At 19.7% G+C, this 22,500-nt stretch overlaps 7 protein-coding genes across 7 annotated transcripts in view; 3 read left to right on the forward strand and 4 right to left on the reverse strand.

Moving 5' to 3' along the window:
* Positions 1-527: 527 nt before the first annotated feature.
* PF3D7_0410300 (protein phosphatase PPM1, putative) lies at positions 528-3,596 on the reverse strand (the record flags this gene model as incomplete). The annotated part of the gene is made up of 2 exons (XM_001351380.1): positions 528-567; positions 916-3,596. 2 exons carry the CDS (start codon positions 3,594-3,596, stop codon positions 528-530), a joined length of 2,721 nt encoding a protein of 906 aa, XP_001351416.1.
* A 945-nt stretch (positions 3,597-4,541) lies between these two features.
* Positions 4,542-5,558, forward strand: PF3D7_0410400 (exosome complex component RRP4; the record flags this gene model as incomplete). Its single annotated transcript, XM_001351381.1, has 1 exon — positions 4,542-5,558. The coding sequence occupies one exon, from the start codon at positions 4,542-4,544 to the stop codon at positions 5,556-5,558; it is 1,017 nt and encodes a 338-aa protein (XP_001351417.1).
* Positions 5,559-5,943: 385 nt separating this feature from the next.
* Positions 5,944-6,585, reverse strand: PF3D7_0410500 (conserved Plasmodium protein, unknown function; the record flags this gene model as incomplete). The annotated part of the gene is made up of 1 exon (XM_001351382.1): positions 5,944-6,585. One exon carries the CDS (start codon positions 6,583-6,585, stop codon positions 5,944-5,946), a length of 642 nt encoding a protein of 213 aa, XP_001351418.1.
* Positions 6,586-9,027: 2,442 nt separating this feature from the next.
* PF3D7_0410600 (conserved protein, unknown function) lies at positions 9,028-10,468 on the forward strand (the record flags this gene model as incomplete). The annotated part of the gene is made up of 3 exons (XM_001351383.1): positions 9,028-9,079; positions 9,288-10,152; positions 10,405-10,468. The coding sequence occupies 3 exons, from the start codon at positions 9,028-9,030 to the stop codon at positions 10,466-10,468; spliced, it is 981 nt and encodes a 326-aa protein (XP_001351419.1).
* A 708-nt stretch (positions 10,469-11,176) lies between these two features.
* PF3D7_0410700 (ribosome biogenesis GTPase A, putative) lies at positions 11,177-13,891 on the reverse strand (the record flags this gene model as incomplete). The annotated part of the gene is made up of 1 exon (XM_001351384.1): positions 11,177-13,891. One exon carries the CDS (start codon positions 13,889-13,891, stop codon positions 11,177-11,179), a length of 2,715 nt encoding a protein of 904 aa, XP_001351420.1.
* Positions 13,892-15,831: 1,940 nt separating this feature from the next.
* Positions 15,832-19,728, forward strand: PF3D7_0410800 (conserved Plasmodium protein, unknown function; the record flags this gene model as incomplete). Its single annotated transcript, XM_001351385.1, has 1 exon — positions 15,832-19,728. The coding sequence occupies one exon, from the start codon at positions 15,832-15,834 to the stop codon at positions 19,726-19,728; it is 3,897 nt and encodes a 1,298-aa protein (XP_001351421.1).
* A 713-nt stretch (positions 19,729-20,441) lies between these two features.
* The window catches only part of PF3D7_0410900 (conserved Plasmodium protein, unknown function), a gene marked incomplete at both ends in the record, with an annotated part of 2,934 nt that continues 875 nt past the window's right edge, over positions 20,442-22,500 (reverse strand). The window contains one exon of the mRNA XM_001351386.1: positions 20,442-22,500. This exon is cut by the window's right edge and continues 875 nt beyond it. Within this exon, the coding sequence (XP_001351422.1) occupies positions 20,442-22,500 (2,059 nt within the window).

A 22,500-nucleotide genomic window follows, 5' to 3' on the forward strand; every position in this document is an offset into this window, starting at 1 on the left:
ATATATATATATATATATATATATATCTATGTTGACATATTAAATAATAAATATTTTATATATTTAAAACAAATAATTCTTTTAAAATAAAAAAAATATAATTGTAGTAATTGCATTTTATTTTTTTCAAAAAAATTATTTACATGATTGTTACAAAATGTTCACAAAAAAAAAGGAAAAAAAAAAAAAAATTATAAAAATATTATAATAAAATATATATAAATATTTTTATATATATATATATATATATATATATATATATATATATATGGCAAAACGAATTAGGGGTAAAAATAATTATATGATATAATATAATTAAAAGTACTTAAAAAAGAATGAAATATAGAATAATATAAATATGAGAATATATTATTAAGAATAGGTGTATAGATTTGAAATAAATATATAATCCATATGTTTATATATATAGTATAATTATATTATATTTTTTCTTTCTTTCCTTTTCTTTTTTTTTTTTTTTTTTTTGGGAGCTTTCTTCCATCTTTCTCTTCATAAGCGTCTTCATTCTATTGATTTATTAAATCCTTCAAAGCCGAAAACTTGATACTGCGTGATAAAAAATAATAAAATAAAAGTTAATTATAATATAAATGGAAGCATTAAATCATATTATCAAATAAATATATACATAATATGTATAAAATGTACAATATGTATAAAATGTACAATATGTACAATATGTACAATATGTACAATATGTATAAAATGTACAATATGTACAATATGTATAAAATGTACAATATGTATAAAATGTACAATATGTACAATATGTATAAAATGTACAATATGTACAATATGTATAATATGTACAATATGTATAATATGTATAATATATATAATATATTCCCATCTGTCTCTCTCTTTTTTTTTTTTTTTTTTTTTTTTTTTTTTTACCGTCGGCGAACGCGTCCAGCTTGGCCTGAGTATATTCCAGAAGATTCATTTATTGAAGAGACCTTATTATTCTTATCCGGATTTTGAAATATAACCACAAGGACAGATAAATTATCCAATGATTTTTTTTTATAAGCTAGTTGACATAAAGCTTCTGCAGCTGTTTTAGCATCTCTTGATTGTATTAAAGAATTTTTGACTGTGTTAACAGCTTCTTGTGATGTTATAACATCAAAAATACCATCACAACAAATAATTAAGAATTCATCATCGTCTGTTAATTTAATATGAAATAAATCAGGTTCACATATTAGACCTTTTAATTTTTCTTTTGTTTTTTTATGAAAAGAACCGAATCCTCGACATACTCCTAAACATCCACCTAAATATCCTTCATCATCTAAAATTCCTCCTGATTTTAATATTCTATCTTGTTCTTTTTTATTAATACTAGCTCTATGATCTACTGTAAGAACTATGGCTCTACCGTTTTTACTTATGATACATCTGCTATCACCTATATTAGCAACATATAACATGTTTTTAAATATAACGCTGACACATGCTGTAGTACCGCTGGAATAATTAGAATGGTTTTCTTCTTTTATATTTATAATATTTTTACATAAATAATTATCTATTTCTTGAAACGAATATTTTAAAGAATTTTCTAAACCATTTCCATTTATAAAATAATAATACATATGTATATGTAATAATTTCTGTACTATATTTACAGCATTATCACCATTATGACCATCATATATGGCACAATAAATATAAGATGGTGTTTCCATATCCTTTATATTATTAATTATATTTAAATATTCTTCATCCATTAATTCATATTCCTTTTTTTCTTTTTTTGTTAATATATCATATTCTTCTTTTAAAAAATTATTCATGTCTTCAATAATAATCACTCTATCTTCGTTATAAGTCCTATTTCCTTTAAAGCTATAAAAACCACATTTGAACATATTATTTATCTTTACATTTTCTTCATCTTTTTTTGGGGGGCTCTTTATTTTTATATCTTCACTTAAATAATTCTTCCATTCCACCTTCTCCTTAGCACATCTAGCACTATATTTATATGAACAAAAGGTGTTCACCGAATTGGTCACATTGTTCTTTTGATTATCATAAACATGTTCGTATTTATTACCATCAACATTTTTGTTTTTATTACCATCAACATTTTTGTTTTTATTACCATCAACATGTTCGTATTTATTACCATCAACATGTTCGTATTTATTACCATCAACATGTTCGTATTTATTACCATCAACATGTTCGTATTTATTACCATTAACATTTTTGTTTTTATTACCATCAACATTGATGCTTGAGTTAACCCCCTCTAAGATATCTCCCATTTTTTTCTCTTCCAACCTTCCCATAGTCATCTCCTTTCTTTGTACAGAAATATTTGCATGATATATCTCCTCATTATATTTCACTAAAGAAGGACCACAACACCCATCATCTTTCTTATCATTTTCTTTATTATCAACATTTTTATAAACCCTATTTATTTCATTTGTAATATATGAATAATTATAATTTTGATATTTATTAATGGTCTCTTCTTTCCACACGGAATGGTGGTTATCTGTAGTAACAGGACCCTTATAAATATTATCATTATTATTTTTTTGGATCCCGATTTTTCTCGTTGTTCCTTGTATAGTAGTATTACTATATGTAGATGTCTCATACATTGATGAAAGTGCTTTTTTCTTTGTATCATTAATAAATTCTGCATTTTCTTCATTCTTTAATTTTACCACCCCATCACTACATAAAATATGGTGATCATCAATTTTTATGGGGAATTGGATCTTCTTATAATCCCCACTTATTTTTTCGTTATGTAGATAATTAGAAATATTATGTGTACATTTACTATTCGTATTAGGAACCACCTTGTTAATTTTATCATTATCACATATGTGTTCATCACAAATTTTTTTATCACATATTTGTTCATTATTACATACATTTATTATATTATCATAACTATATATATTTTTCTTAGTACATACATTATGCACATCACCACAACGGCCATCATCATCATCATCATCATCATCATTATCACCATTATTATTATTATTATTATTATTATAAATATTTTTATCAGCACATGTATTCTTTTTTTCAATATGATTATTTGTTTGTCTATGATGTTTGTTTAAATCATCTAGATTTATAAGAAAATTTAAAAAAGTATTTTTTCTCTTCTCTTGAATAATATCCATATGAGGATACAAATTATTATTTGTTTCTTCATTCTTTACATTATATATAAATAGTTCGATGTAATTATAATTATTCATTTTATATTCTTCAAAAAATTTATTTTTAAAAAATATAGATACACCCATATATAATATTTCATTATGTTTATTAAATATAATAGGAATTATAAAAAACTCATATTCATTATTTTTCAAACCTCCATAATAATCCACGATGGACATAAATTCAATTTTTTTTTTTTTCTTATATTTAAAATCTTCATATAAATTTATTTTCTTCTCATTATTAATATAACATTGTACGTTATAGTTATTCAAATCTTTAATCAGATCATACAATTTCCCATAAACATACTTCGAGCATTCATTCTTACAATCAATATTATTACTACTCTCAGATGTACGCATGCTCATAACCAAAAAAAAATATTTAAAATAAATATATATATATATATTATGAATCAAATATAACAAAATAAAATAAAATAAAATAAAATGTTAATATCACTACGATATTGAACAATCATATATATATAAATATATATATATATATATATATATATATATATATATATAAAGCATACTCTTTATTCAAACACAAATATATACATATTTAAATATGACAAATACCAATATTATATATTATATATTATATATAATGTAACATATAATATATCTTTTAATTTTAAAAAATCCGGTTCATAAAATTAGAGACGAAAAAAAAAAGAAGAAAAAAAAAAAAAAAAAAAAAGGAGATTTTTTTTTATACCTCATTATTTTGAAAAAAAAATAATAAATCATTCATTTATTTATTTAAGAATATATAATATATATATTATATATATATATATCATATTAAAGGTTACATATAAAATATAAATATATATATATATATATATTTTTTTTTTTTTTTTATTTAAAAATTAGTCCAAAACTTGAAATGAATATTTTAAAAATATATATATGCATAATATATAAAGTATTACATATATATATTAATATATATTATATATATTTTGAATTAAAAAGGAATAAAATTAGTAATATAATATAAAAAAATATTTATATATATTATATATTTTATATATATATATATATTTTTTTTTTTTTTCTTTTAATTTTAATTTTTATATTTTTTGATTTTTTTTGCGTAATTTCAACTGAAATAAGGAAAACCCAATTGGGGCTTGTACAAGAAAAAAAAAAAAAAAAAAAAAAAAAAAAAAGAAAAGAAGAGAAGAGAAAAGAAAAGAAAAGATTTATTCCAATAATTCAATTAAACACAAACATATATACATATATACATATATACATACATATATATATATTTATTTATTTATTTTTTTTTTTTTTATTTTTATGATGGATATCCTTATCACCACGCCGTATGATAAAGAAGTTTGCGAAATAGGAGAAATTACTAACAAGATAATTTCTCTAGAAACTGTTAAGCATACAAAAAGTAGTTTACATAAAAACCGGGATATACAATGTCCCAACAAAAAGAAACTTGTGTTACCAGGAGAATGTGTTTTAGATAAGAATGATAAAGATCGTTTTTTAAAAGGCGGTGGTTTATATGAAGAAGATGATATGTTTTATGCATGTATTTTAGGTAGAGTGAATTATATTAATAAATTAATATATGTAGAACCTTTAAAAGGAAAGTATACAGGTTCTGTTGGTGATTTATTAGTTGGTAAAATTAAAGACATAAGTAATGATAAATGGATTGTAGAGATAGGTTCATATTGTAGAGCTTATCTTTCCATATCTCAAACTAATATAAGTATATTTAGTCAAAGAATTAGATTATATAATGATGTTATAAATATGATACATATTTATAAACCTGATGATATTATTGCATGTGAAATTCAAAGAATATCAACAGATGGTACTATTATTCTACATACCAGATCATCTATTTATGGGAAATTATCAAACGGCGTTTTAATTATTGTCCCACAAACTTTAATACATAATCAAAAAAAACATATTTTTGTTTTCCCTTGTAATGTTCAAATTATATTAGGAATGAATGGGTATATATGGATTTCTTCACCTATCAAAAAATCAAAAGATACTAATCCTAATAGTGTTGATCAAAATATTGAAGAAAATAAATTTGAAGACGTTGATCACACCACCAGAAAAAATATTACTATAATTACTAATATTATTAAATTACTTGTCAAGTATCATATCAATATTAATTATGATACTATTAATAAAATATATGTACATTATACATCAAACACAAATAATACGCCCTCATATATTTTAAAGCCTTATGTAGCCGATTCGTATTTGTTTAACTATATAGATAAGTTTGTAAGCTCCAACCAGTCCTGGGCAGCTAACTCAACACAATAAAAAATAAAATAAAATAAAATAAACATACCATATGTATAATATGTATAATATGTATAATATATATATATATATATATATATATATTTTACATTTTAATTAATTAATTTATTTATTTATTATTTCTTTTTTTTTTTTTTTTTTTTTTGTGTATGAAATAAATTTTTTATGTTTTCCCCCATATAATGAACACACACACTCCTCATAATTAAATATTTGTTAACAATTTTTTATGTTTAAGTCTTTATAAAGAAAATAAATTATAATGATTTTTAATAAAATAAAATAAAATAAAACAGACATATTAAAAGAGTACATATATATATATATATATATATATATATATATATATATATATATATTTATATATTATTGTATTTATTTCTATTTAATATTGGAAGCGCTTATCATCAGCTGTTGACTTTTTCATGGTTAATACCAAATTTTGCATTTTATTTTTCAGAAATTCATGATTTTTTCTTGTATTTTTTAAATTAAGTTGTAAATTTTTTCTGTCCTTTTTGAACTTTTCCATTTCTTGATGCATTTTATCCTTCTGACTAACAATTTTATCATATTTTTGATTATTTTTATCTGCATTTTCACGCATTATATTAATCCTAGACTTCATATATATTATATCTTTATCAATTATTTCTTGAGCTTTAGAAATTCGTACTTTGTTTTTTTTTAAAAGAGCTAATCTACTTTTATATAAATTTCCTTTATTCATTTCTACTTTTATATCATTTTCTAAAGTATTATTTGTTTCTTCTAATTCTTTTATATTTTTCTCCAACTTTTCTAATTCTTTATTTCCTTCTGATAATTCTTTATTTAACTTTTTCGTCAACCCTTCTAAATGTTTTATCCTTTGTATAGAATGAATTATACCTTCTCTATTTTTCTTAAGTTTTATTGAAATGAAGTTTGTATAATTATTCATACAGGCGGAGGCGTCTTTAACTTCTTTTAAATTTATGGAATCTATTTTGTTTATAATCTCGTTTTCGGAAATTTTATGTCTCATGGTGAACAACAGGTAGAATAAATAAAAAGAAAAGAAAAAAAAAAAAAATATATATATATATATATATATATATATGTATATATTTTATCAGATTGATTTTTTTAAAAATAATGGTATGTACCCTTCAAGAAATATAATAAATAGTTAATCATATATAATGACAAATATACATATATTAAATATTCATGTTTTTATAAATCAACACAACATATATATATATATATATATATATATTTTTGTGTAAGAAAAAATAAACCCAATAAGAGGTTTATATACAAAGTAAACATATATATAATAAATAAAGATATATTATACAATGCACTTTTTTAATAATGAGGAAAATTAACATGTAGACATTTTATTATTTTTATGAAATGAAATCAAAATTAGATATTTATAATATGCACATATGTGTGTATAAAAATAAGTTCCCCTTGGTGTGTTATATATATATATATATATATATATATGTTTTTATTTTTATTTTTATTTTTATTTTTATTTTTATTTTTATTTTAAATGCAATTATATTTACAACCTTAAAATCGCATGAACAAGTAAGGTGAATTTAAAAAAAAAAAAAAAAAAAACATGCCTTACTATAATTGTTTCAAGAGTTAAATAAAAATAAATAGTAATCTTTTTTTTTTTTTCCTGCTTTAAATATTTTTTGAAAATTAAACAAAATAAGACTTTTTCTTTTATCTTTTATTTCGACATATAATTGGTTAATTCGGCATAAAAATAAATGACACATAGGAATATATGTATATAAATATAAATATATATATATATATATATATATATGTACCTTTTTAATTTTTAAGTTTTAATTTTTTAATACATTTTTTTTTCTGAACGTTCAGAATTTTTCTTTGGTTAGGCGTATGAACGCTTCCACAGGGAAAAAAAGACGCCACTTATTTTTTCTATACAATACACATGTTGCTTTAAATATTTTATTTTATTTCATTTTTATAAGTTTGTATTTTAATTATATATAACCTTATGGAACACAAGTTGAACCATATCATATTTAAAAAAGAGTGTACTCATCTCTTTTAAAAAATGTTATAATATATATATATATATATATATATAATAATTTTCGTTTCATATAATTCAAATGCCAGTGGATGGACGTTTTATGGAACACAAATTAATATAAAGCAAAACATATGAACATATCAACGTTGGAAAAAAAAAAAAAAAAAAAAAAGGAAAATATATATACGTTTACAAATAAATAAATATATAAACATATATATAATATGTACATAATATATATAAATGCATAAACATTTATATATAAAATATACATTATATATTTATTATTCATGTTCACATTTTTATAATAATAATAATACATTCAACAGATTTCTCTATCATTTGAAATTTTAAAATATATTTTATTGTTATGTTGTTTCATTTCATCTATACCATATATTCAAATATAGAATTAGTTTTTGTATAAAGAAACTGTGAAAATATTCTCTCCATATATATATTTATTATAACGTACTAAAACAAATGACATTATATATATAAATATATATTATATATAATAATATAATATATTTATTATTATAAAAAAAAAAAAAAAAAAAAAAAAAAAAAATTTATCTTAATATTTTAAATGTAAAAGTTTCAAAAATAAAATAAAAAGAGAAAAAACAAATAAATGTGAATATATTTATACATATAAATAAATATATATATTTATATATATATATATATTAAATCCATATAAATATATTATAATTATTTATTTATTATTTTTTAAATTGTACAATAAATTATAAAAGGAAAGAAAAAAATTAAAAAATTCTACATAAAATAATATATATTATTATACATACTGTTATTTATATTTTTTGGGATATATATATAAATATATATATATATATATATAATTATAACATTTGAACTATAAAAATGACTATTCCGAAAGAAAAAAAAAAAAAAAAAAAAAAAATTAAATAGAAATAAATATATACAAAAATGATTTCACTGAATAAAATATTTTAATTTTTATTTTAAATATTTAATTGTTTTTTCTTTCTTTTTATTTTATTTATTATTATTATTTTTTTTTTTTTTTCTATTGACTTTTCAACGATTAAATGTTGAACATAATAATTAATTATATTTGAAATATGTATATAATATATATTATATATATATATATATATATATATATATATATATGTATATATATTTTTAGTGTTGAGCAAATAAAATAAATAAATAAATATTTATATATATATATATATATATATATATATATATATATATATATATATTTTTATGTGTATATATTTGTAGGACCAAATTACACATAGATAATATATGTGTATTGGTTCTCTTTTTTTTTTTTTTTTTTTTTTTTAATGTTTTTATATATATGTAATAAATATAATTTTATTCATATAGAACATAAATATGGTAAACATAAATTGGCCAGGGCTTCTTAAGTGGTCTACGAAATATGCAGGTAATTTTTATTATATAGACATTTAAAATTATGTGAACATGTTTTGAAAAAATTATATATATAATCTATATATAAAGAAGGATATGTTTTTAAAAATATGATAATCGTACATTCGTACTATATATATATATATATATATATATGTGTAGGTATATATTTCTTATTTTATACATTTCTTTTTTTCATTTAACATTGTTATGGATCATAGACGGGACTATTGATACAAATAAACGTTTAAGCAAAGAAGACATTGAATTTTTACAAGGGGCTATAAAAGATGCCTTAAGTCAAGTAGAAGATCCATATGAAGCTATAAATGAAGCCGTTCGTAACTTCGAAAATAAAGATGAAGGAATAATTTTAGCATCAGCTAAAATTGTTGAAAGATTAGTAGATGAATATCCTGAGGTCGCTCGTAATTTAGATAAAATTAAAGCTATAGACCCATTATTAAAATTATTAGATAATTCTAATAATCATATTTTAGAATCAGTTCTTCAGATTTTATCCTTAGCCTTATCAAATAATCCAGAATTACAAGATTCTGTTTTTAAAAAGAATGCTTTAAAAACATTATTAATAAAATTACAAGAGTCACAAAAGACTATTATTGATAAAAAATTAATCACTGCTATATCAGCTTTAATACGACATCATGATCAAGGAGAAAATAAATTTATAGATTATGGAGGTGTAGGCTTCTTAGTATATGGAATGCAAACAAATATTTTTAAGTACCAAGAAAAGTCTGCTCTCCTTTTAAAACATTTAATTCACCAAAATAAAATTACATTTGATATTTTTATAAAAAATGATATTATGAAAGGACTTGTTGCTCTTGTTAATAATAAAAATATTGATGAAACAGGTATACAATATGGAGAAACAACAGCAGAACTTTTTCTGGCCTTAATTCAAAACCATAGACACAAGTTAGCTAAATCAGGATATTTACACACCATAAAAAAATTGATAGAAGATAGGTTAAGCTATTTGCGTATAGTACAAGATAGTGCATCGTATGATGTATCTCAAGAAATAGAATTATTTACTGATTGTTTAAAGTTAACCAAGTAAGAAAATATAAATTCTGAAATGTTTTTATGGAACCGTATTTTAGTGTGTATATATTTTCATTTTTGTTTGATCTCCACCATGATAGAAAATAAAAATAAAAATAAAGAAATAAAGAAATAAAAAGATAAAAAGATAAAAAAACAAAAAAAAAGGGGTGTTCATGAAAAAAAAAATATATATATATAGATAGATGTATATATATTTTTTTTTTGTTTCATTTTATTATTTTTTTTTATTTCATTCTTTAGGTGGCCAGGAATTAAAATACCAGAAGATGATACAGAGAATAATTTTAGTATAGCCGACGGCTGATAAAAAAATATGTAAACATATATATGTATTTATGTATTTATGTATTTTTATATTTTTATATTTTTATATTTTTATATTTTTATTTATATTTTTTTTTTTTTATGAGAATATGAAATTTATTATGTCATTATTTAATTTTGTTAATTATTGGCTAGTTGGAATATAGCTATTTGAAAAAAAAAAAAAAAAAAAAAAATATGATTTGTTCAGGAAATAGTTTTACATTTGTAAATATTTAAAATAATCCACCTTGCTAATTATAAAATGAAATGAATGATAAATAAATAAAAAAAAAAATATATATATATATATATATATATATATATACATATACATACTATATTTATATATATAATTAATTCAATTTAAAAAGTTAATTTATTTTATATTTTTAATTAAGGTGTATTTATATATATATGTGTATTATTTATATATAATAAACTTATTAAAATTTTTTATAAAAAAATTTTCAAATTTTACATTGATACACAAAAAAAAAAAAGAAAACCAAAGAAATTAAACAAAAAAGAAAAAAAAAAGAATAGCACACACACATATATAAATATAAATATAAATATATATATATATATATATATATAATTATTTGTGTTTGTGTTTGTGTTTTTGTTTGTGGTGATATTAGGAATATATTTTGAATAGATGCTAATTTGTAAATGTTGTATATGATTTGATTTAATTTAATTACTTTTACCATCCTATATATTTGTCTGATTTTTGGTTTTGGAAATGTTTGTATTGTTTGAGTGTTATAGATTTTTTATTAAAATAGAGTGGATAATTTAAGGTAGTTCTTCCTAGATAATTTTTTCTGAAATCAGTTACTAATCGCATGGCTGCTTGGTTAATATCATTATGACATTTATCTCTTGCTAATTTTTGTATAAAATGATATGGTGAGAAGTTTCCTTGAGAGTTTAGACATTCGTTAAAATTAATTTGATATCGTTTGATAATTTTTTGTAGATCTACATAATCATTATCATATTGATATGCATCATATATATTTTGCATTAATGTTTCAGCAATATTATAAACATCATACATTTTTGGTGATATATGATTACATAAGGCTAAAAGATAGATATTATTTTCTACATGCATATAGTTATTATAATTTTTGATACTTACAACATTATCTAAAGAATGATTATTTGAATTATGATTATAAATATGATCTAATATGATATTATTTTTATTAAAATTTTTTTCTTTTATTTTATATAGATTTTGAGCTAATATTCCTGGTGTATCTATAAGTTCATATTTTTTATTTGAATACATTTGTATATTGGTAGTTAGACCTGGGTTATCATAAGATTTTGCTTTTTTAATTTCTAGGATTCTATTAATAAGTGCAGATTTCCCAACATTTGGTAAACCAATAAAAATACATTTAACTTTATAATTATGTATTCCTTTTTTTTTTTTTTTTTCAATAATATGATAACATAATCTATTAATTAATTTTTTTAAAACAATAATTTCTTTTTTACCATTTTTTGCATCAAGAAAAATTACTGCACTTTTTTTCATTTGATTCAAATATTTTTTATTAATATTTTTATTAAAATTTTTATCATACCAAAATAATTTTCTTCGATAATAATTACCCCATTCTTCATTGGCTTTAGTTGATGATTTATCAGAATTTGTATATACAATAATATGAGGTTTATTTGTGTGTATATCAAATATATTTAAAGCAAATAGGTCATCAAAAACAAATGGTATAATACCATTTCTTACTTCTATAATAATATCACTAACTTTTATATAATCTGGAATTTTTGTTATAACTCTTTTCATAAATTTAGGAAACCAATGAACTTTAACTCGACCATATAATAAATCTTCATGTATATTACTTTTTATAATATTTTCTTTTTTATAATTTAAAAATGTTTTAACATTATCTTTTAATAATTGTAAGGGACAAACATTATTTTTTAAAAACAATGAAGTACTTTCTTCTCCTTCATTATCATTAGTCATAATATCATCCTGTGTAAATTTATTATTATTATTATTATTATTATTTTTGTCTTGTTCATTTCCTTTTCTCAAATTATTTAATATATGTTCACCTTCAATTTTTACATTAGCAAATATTTGATCACTAAATGTTCTACAATTTTTTGTTTGTTCATAATTTTGTTCTGGTTTAAAAAAACTCACATTCTCAATAATATTTTTTATATGATCCTTCGATTTATTTTCTTCCTTGTATTTTGAATTATTGTTTGGGTAATATTTATCAACAAATTTGTTATGGTAAAATGGCTTCCTTATATTATTTAGTTGATCTTTCAAAAGAGTTTCTTCATGATTATTTATATAGTTCTTGTTATGTATGTCCTCATGATAATTTATATTATTATTTTGATTCGAATCATCTATGTGGGTTCTATTATCTTTGTCGGTTACATTATTTGTTTTAGTTGCATCTTCATTTTGATGAACCGAATCTCCCCCTGGATTTACATTTTGGTTATAAAATTTTTTTAAATTTTTGATAATCACCGATTTTTCTTTCAATTTATTAATCATATAACTATATTGTGTAAATAAAAAATTGTTAATATTTTCTTTCATAAGAAATGTAATTTTAATATTCTCATAAACAGCTTGACTAACTTCTTCATCTTCTTGATCTTCCTTAATTAATTTATTGTATTCATTTTTATATGTTTTTTTTAAAACGTTTCGTATTTCATCTTTGTTTGTGTGAATATTTTCTTTTAAAATTTTTAATTTTTCTCCTTCTAGTTTGGTATAATTTTCTTCTGCTCTTTTATTAAAATATTCATCAAACGTTTCATATATGTCATCGTTTATTTTGTCCTTTGTCTTATTATCATTCTTTTCATCCTTCATTTTGTCGTTTCTTTCATTATTATTCTTTTCATCCTTCATTTTGTCGTTTGTCTTATTATCATTCTTTTCATCCTTCATTTTGTCGTTTGTCTTATTATCATTCTTTTCATCCTTCATTTTGTCGTTTGTCTTATTATCATTCTTTTCATCGTTCCTTTTATCGTTTGTCTTATTATCATTCTTTTCATCGTTCCTTTTATCGTTTGTCTTATTATCATTCTTTTCATCGTTCCTTTTATCGTTTGACTTATTATCATTCTTTTCATCGTCAATTTTATTATCTTTGTATTCATCTAGCTCATCACCTTTTTGACGAAATAATTCATTACAACCATATTTTTTACTTTTACCATTTTTTATTGATAAATAATTATTTTTTTTCAATACTTTGGTTTTACATGGATATATATTTTTTTTTGCATATGGTAGAACATAACAATGTATATTTTTTTGTTTATGAAAATTTTTTACTTGTGCACATAATAGAAGGTTGATATTTACCAATAGCACGAAAATGTTCAGGAGCATTTTTTATTTTATTTTTTTCTGCTTATCCACATTAGTACTTGTTATTTAAATTACATGTTTTTTTTTTTTTTTTTTTTTTTTTTTTTTTCTGGTTATATAAAAAAGATGGATAATTTAACATTCTGTAAAAATAGAACGAGAAAAAAAGAAAAGAAAAGAAAAGAAAAGAAAAAAAAAAAAAAAAATTAAATTAAGATATTATTTTTTATATATACATTTTATGGGTAAATGGAAGAATATTGTGGAATGTAAAAAAAGGAAATTAAAATTTGTCATAGAGTATATATTATATGTAGATATATAGCATAATATAATAATAGTTATTTTGTCTTTATAAATGACATAAATATAAATATATATATATATAACATTTTAATTATTATACAATATTATATATATATATATATATATATATATATATATATATATTATATTATATAGTGTTCGCCATATGGCTTTAAAAAAAATATAAGAAAAAATATACTTAATATAAAATATATACATATATATAATATATATTATATATGTGATTGAATAAAAAAAAAAATATATATATATATATTTATATATATAACAAAGAGTTAATATTTTGTTTTAATTTTTTATTTATTTATTTATTTATTTATTCATTTTATATAACCCTATGATGCGTTAAATAAATATTTGCTCAATAACAAAAATAAAATATATATATAAATATATATATATATAATATATATGTATGTACGTATGTATGATTTTGTTTTATTTCGCTTATATATGATATAACAATATTGAAGAAATAAACTATGCTCTTTTGTATTAGGGTTAATAATATATATATTTTATAAATTATGTTCTTTCTTTTTTTTTTTTTTTTTTTTTTTTTTACAATAAAAAATGTATAATATAATATAATATTTATATATATTTTAATAATTTATATACATGTTTATATATATATATATTATTAATTTACTTGCGCCATATAATTAATCTTGTCATAATAATATATTTCATTTTTTATTTTAACACATTTATATATTTATAATATTATGATCATTTTTGTTTATGAATATTTTTTTCATATTTAAAGTTTTTATGTCTATGCTTATAATTAAATATTTTTTAAATGAATGGAGTTTAGTACATTTTTGTGTGTGCACTAATATTATATACTTTAAGGAGAACCAAAAAATAAAAATAAAATAAAAATAAAATAAAATAAAATAAAAATAAAATAAAATAAAATAAAAATAAAATAAAATAAAATAAAAATAAAATAAAATAAAATAAAAATAAAATAAAAAATTTATGTATATATAATATATATTATATGTATATATATTTAAAGACATTACATACTTTGTATTTTTTTTTTTCTTTCTTTTGAGTGTATATATTAAAAAAATATATATATATTATATTATATATATATATATATATATATATATATATATATATTATACATATTCAATATGAAAATGGTTTAAAACTTTCATATATATAAGAAATAATATATAATATAATATAATATAATATAAAATAATATATTTATATAAAATGTTGAAAAATATGTACATATTATATATATTATAATAATTCTTTTTTTTTTTTTTTTTTTTATTTAATACATAATATTAAATAAAATTACCATCCAATTTGAAATATATATATATAATAAAATAAAAAATAAAATATATATATATATATATATATATATATATATGTTATTTTATTTATTTATTTTTTTTTTTTTTTATTATTATTTTCTTTTTTGGTATTAAACGATTATACAATGTTATAATATATTATATATATATATGTAAATATATTTATATAAATGTACACGTGAATATATAATATGATCGTTTCTTTTTTTATTATTTATTTATTTATTTATTTTTATTTATTTATTTTTATTTATTTATTTTTATTTATTTTTCAGCTCAAATACATAAATGGAAAATAATAGATATGCACAAAATATATATTTCAAAGGATTTAATGAGAGAAACAAGAATTATTTAATAGTTAACGAGAAAGAAAATATACAAGATTGTAATAATAACCTTTTAGAATTATCAAAAAATATAATACCTATAAAAAATTATAAGGAAGAAAGTACTTATAGTAAATTAAGAGTAGTAAAGAACATGAACACCGCAAATAATACAGTATCTTATGTGCCTCTGAATAATAATAATAATAATAATAATTTTGTAAATACTATATCAAATCCTTTAAAGTTTAATAACATGAGTGGAATATATAGAAATGATAGCTTGTTATATGTAAACAGCAATGTAAATAATGTGGATAATATGGATAATATAAATAACACAAATAACATAAATAATAATAACAATAATAATAATAATAATAATAATATTTGTTGTAGTAGTATGAATGATAAATCGTTTAAAATAAATAACAACTCCTTAAGTAATAACATGAGTAAAGGGAAAATATATTCAAACATATTTCATGATAAAAAAAATGAAGATAATAATTTTGAGAGGAACAATTTGCATATGAATTCCTTTAATAAGAATAGGAATGTAAATATGTATAAGAATGATTTTATATGTTCTAATGTAAATAATGACAATGTTATGATAAATACGAATCAACAGAATCGTAATTTTTTAAATAAGCAGATAGATAATAGTAGTAATAATAATAATATGTCTTCGATGAATAATATTAAAAATAACTTAAACAATTTTATAAACAATTCAAATATTTTAATGAACAAAAATGTGTTAAGCCAAGGTAAAAGTATTATACTTAACCATTTTTGTGAACCTAATATGGAACCTTTGAAAAAAAACACAGTGGACCTTTTAAACAACAATAATAATAATGTGAATAATATGAATAGTGTGAATAATATCAATAGTGTGAGTAGTGTGAATAATATCAATAGTGTGAATAATATCAATAGTGTGAGTAGTGTGAATAATATGAATAGTGTGAATAATATGAATAGTGTGAATAATATGAATAGTGTGAATAATATGAATAGTGTGAATAATATGAATAGTGTGAATAATATGAATAGTGTGAGTAGTGTAAATAGTGTGAATAGTGTAATTAGTATGAATAATATGAATAATCAAAATACCTTGTTGAAAAATTTTAACAACTCCATTAGTAGTAATAATTTACATAATAAAAACATGAATCATTTAAATTTTATGAATAATATGACCTCATATAATAATATGCCTATAAATGTTGATAATTCAAATGTGTTGAATAATAATAACCACATGGGAAATAAAATTATAAACATGTCTACAAACATAAATGGAGCAATCGAAAGGTCAAATGTTTCAACATACAAAAACAATCATAATAATATGTTATGTAGTAAGTTGGTGCATCAGGTTCCTTCCTCGACCATGGATATGAATCTTAGAAATTTTACTAAATGTAGCAACAATGTCAATAGTATGAATAATCAACATTTGGTTAGTTTAAATTGTAAGAACAACTCCAACATAGTAATAGAAAACACAATGAAAGGAAGGGATATCCTTAACATGGATCAAATAAATGATAAATCAATTTTAAATAATGATTTTGGAAGTAATACAATCGTAGGAGATGTTGTAACTAATGGGAATACTATGAGTTTGTTTAATAATAGTGTGAATTTTTTAAGAAAAAAAATTGGAAACATAAATCATGTTGATAAAATGAATAACATGAATAATATAAATAACATCAATAACATGAATAATATAAATAACATGAATAACATGAATAATTATAACACGTTAAATGTTTTAAATAATGAAAAGGAAGGAGTGAGAACCATTGTAATGTCAGAATTATCAAGTGAAATGATTATGGGAAATAATAAAAATGTAGGTGATGCTAATATGGTGAACAGTAATGTAAATTATAATAACATTAGTACAGATAATTATGCTAATATATTAAAACATTTATGTACACCCGTTAAGAATAAGAAGATAGAGAATGTGTGTGAAAGTATGGACGAGACTTTGATAGAAAATATTGATATTCATGAAAAGAATGATGAAGTGAATAATTTTGAAAATGTCAAAGGAAACAACATTAACAATAATAACAACAACATTAACAATAATAACAACAACATTAATAATAATAACAACAACAATAATAATAATAATAATAACAACAACAATAATAATAATAGTTTGGTAAATATTTTACATAATAATGTCAGCGAAAATATACTTTTAAACGATAATATGCTGGATGATCTATATCAAAATGGTAAATATAAAAAGAATAACATAATAAACAATAATGTAAATAATAATGAACTCTTTAATAATAATATTATATCTTATAATAATAATGGTCAAGTTTATGTAAATCAAGAAAGTGGAACATCAAATATTATTAATAATAATAATAATAATAATATCTTTGAATTGAAAAAATTGAACTTATTTGCTGAGAGAAAAAAAAAGGGAGATAAAGAAATAGATAATGAGAAAAAAAAAGATAATATACAAAAATGCAAAACTAAAGTATTCTTTTATATAAATCCTAAATATATTATTGAACCTTTAAAAAGAAAAATTTATCAAAACATGTCCATTTATATTGAAAATTTAATTAGTGATGTTAAATCAATTCAAAATAAAGATAGAGCAGAAATATTAACAAATCTACATAACACATCATGGTTTTGTATGATTTTCGATTTTGATGGTATTAGTAAATTACTTAATGTTTTTAATAAATATTTAATATATTCGGATGCTCTGATTATACCTGATACGTTATTATCTAATAAGACAGAAGCAGGAACGGACCATATCACTACATCGAATAATAATAATGATGGTCATGGTGATGATCATGGTGATGTAAATTGTAATGTACAAAATGTTACTCATAATTCTTCTTTTCAAAATCATACCTTATTAAATGCTCCTAAAGAAAATGAAGCATTTTTAAAAGACATGGATTATTTTTTTGAAAAAACAGACACATTAGATTTATTAAATAAAAAAATATATGACTATGAAAATAATATAATAGAAAGTGTAGAGAAATATAATTATTTAAAAGAATTATGTAACTCTTTAAAGAAACAAGTCATTATGAAAAAAAAAAAATTACTCTTATTAATAGAAAAAGCAAAACTTCAAAATTTTACATACAAAAATAAAGACTTACAAATACTTTTAAATGTTGAAAAAAAAAATCAACAACAAAACGGGTTTGAAATAAGTCATAATAATGATAATATTAATAATAATGATAATAATTCTACCTTTCCGTTAAATAATGAATATTATGATATCTTTAAACAAATTGACGAGGGACTAAAATATCTAAAAAAATACTCCAGTGTCATTGTATCCAATCAAGATATGCATGAACATATAAAAAATGAAGAGGACATTCAAAATTTTTACGAGTCCTCCATTTCAACAGAAGATCATAGCTGTGATCATAATATTAATGATGAAAGGAGAAAACCAGAAAATTCGGATGATGATGATGATGATGATCATCATCATCAATATCATCATGAAGACGACGACAACATAAACTATGATAACGAACAAGGACATACAGATCGACAATATGAACTAGAAAATAAAAAATACCTAGATAATAAATATCTAGATGGTGTTAATAATATGCATATATCAACAAATAAACATAAAAGGAAAAGTGTTCATTATAAAGAAAATGATTTTTTAAAAATGCAAAATGTAGCAGACGACCTAAATAATAAAGAAAACATTAAAAAAAGAAAAACAATAAAACAAATAAAAAACTTACAGTGGGAAAAGGAAAATAATGAAGAATGGGTAGATGAGTTTTTAGAGGACTTCTAATAGTACAACAGGTTCTTGACAAACAATATGAATGTACATAAAAATATAACTAATCATATTTATATATATATATATAAATATAATATATATATATATAGATAGATATATATATGTAAGTTTTTCTTTTAATTTTTTTTTTTTTTTTTTTTTTTTGTATACTATCGTTCATATGTTCTGTTAATAAACGACCATGGGGTTTTTATTAAAAAAATGAAAAAAAAAAACAAAAAAAAAAAAACAAAAAAAAAAAAAAAAAAAAAAAAAAAAAAAAAAAAAAAAAAAAAAAAAAAAACAAAAAAAAAAAACAAACAAAAACAAAAAAATAATAAAAGGGGAGAATCCACGATTGTATATATTATTCTCCAATTTTAATATTATGATTACATATAATATATATATATATATATATATATATATATATATGTGTGTCTTTTTTTTTTTTTTTGAAGTGTTCAAATTGTTTCATATATATATAATTATACATGTTACGTATCATTTAAAAATTTTTTTTTTTTTTTTTTGATGAATTAGTTTGTTTACAAAAAAAAAAAAAAATAAAATAAAATAAAAATAAAAATAAAAATAAAAAAATAAATATATATATTACATACATGTACCCAAAAAAAAAAAAAAAAAAAAAAAAAAAAAAAAATATGTACCTAAATATCACATATATATATATATATATATATTTATTTATTTATTTATTTATTTCATATTTTGAATAACATACCTTTAAAGTTTTTACTAAGATTATTATTATATTGTAATTTAATATTATTATATTCTTCTATAGATAACAGAGATAACAATATGGGATATGTATTAATTTTATTTAGATAATTTTTCCATTCTATATTTTGTTTCCATTTTATACTATAATAACCATTTAATAATAAATTATATTTAGTTCCTTTCATAATGGTAGACATATTTATATTTGTATTTTCTATATCTGTTTTTTGAAGAATTTTATCAGTATTTATTTCATTTTTTTCATCCATAATATCTTCATAGAAATGTAAATCTTCTTCTAAATGATTATAATTTAATTTATTAATGTTCATATCATTTTTCATGTCGTTTTCTTTTTCCTTATCTTTATTTCCATTTATATTATTTAAATATAAATCGTCACTTGGATGATCATATAATCCATAATTATCTTTTACTTTTTCTTTTTTTAAGACATGATCATCATGATGAATAATATCATGTATATTTCTCTTATTTGGTAAAAGGCTAGTTTTATTTTCCTCTTGCTTTTCATTATTACTTTTTTTTTTTATAAAAACAAATTTCCCATCATGTGTTGAAAAGAGAGAAGTTAAGATGAAAAATATTTCTTCATCGTTTTGCTCAATTTTGATGTCCCATCCTAATATATATAAAAAGGCTTCTCTAAATGTTTTTATTTGATTAGTATAAAATAATTTCATAATTTCTACTTTCGATTTTAAATAAAGATTTTCATTTTTCAACATAATTAATTCCACATGTTCCATATTTTTTGTATCGTCCAAATTTGTGTATAAAAGATTATATAAATCTTTATCATAGGGGTTAAAAAATTGTGGGCTTCTCTTTCCTTCATCTGTATATTTATTTAAATGTTCAGAATTATTCGAGTAAACAATATTATCACCATGTACAATATCACTCTTTATATGATTAATATTTGTATGATTAATATTTGTATGGTCATTTTTTATATGATCATTTTTTATATGATCATTTTTTATATGATCATTTTTTATGTGATCACTACTCATATTATTTATTACATCACTCTTGTTATTATTCATATTATTTATTACATCACTCTTGTTATTATTCATATTATTTATTACATCACTCTTGTTATTATTCATATTAATTTTTGCATCAAATTGTATCTTCTTTATAACTTCTTTCAACTCTTTGATGGACATTTCATTTTTCTTATTATCCTCAGACCATTGATTATTCACATGTATAATATCATTTTGTAATATTACTATTTTATTTTTATAATTTTCAATTTCCTCCTTTAAATATGTTATCTCTTTTTCGTATAACAATAATTCTTGTGAACATATTTCTACATTTTTTTGCTTCAAAATAAATTGGTCATATTCGTTTTTATACTTTTCTAACTTCTCCTTTAATTCTTCTATTAATTTTTCTTTTTCTTTATTATCTTTTTCGATAAATTCATATTTGCATTTGTAATTTTGTGTCAACATAGGATCATCACTATGGCGATCATCATTATTATCATTATCATTATTATGATCATTATTATGATCATTATTATGATCATTATTATTATTATCATCACCCTTATTATCATCATCATCTTTGTCTTTATAATTACCATCACATTTTATGTCACTATATTTATGCCCAATATTTTCATTCCTTTCAACCTCATTTTTGGAATGAACATGCAAGTTGTCGTTTTTCATTTGCTTATCCTTATACCTACCAAGTTGGTACATATAATCCATTTTTATAAATTCAATTTTTTTTTCCAAGTGCTTATTTCGATTGTGCATAATTTTTAATTCTAATATTTTATCATTCAAGTGATTCTTTTGTACCTGCACATCCATTGACAATTTTTTATACTTAACTTCTAAATCGGTTTTTTTTAAATTCACTTGATTATATTTATTATGTATATCATTCATTGTTTTTTTTAAATTATCTATATCTATGGAATTATTATTTATATATAATTTTGAGAAATTTTTCCATTCATTTATTTGTTCATTCAATTTATTATTTTCA

The sequence above is a fragment of the Plasmodium falciparum genome (assembly GCF_000002765.6).
Source record: "Plasmodium falciparum 3D7 genome assembly, chromosome: 4".
Lineage (NCBI taxonomy): Eukaryota > Apicomplexa > Aconoidasida > Haemosporida > Plasmodiidae > Plasmodium > Plasmodium falciparum.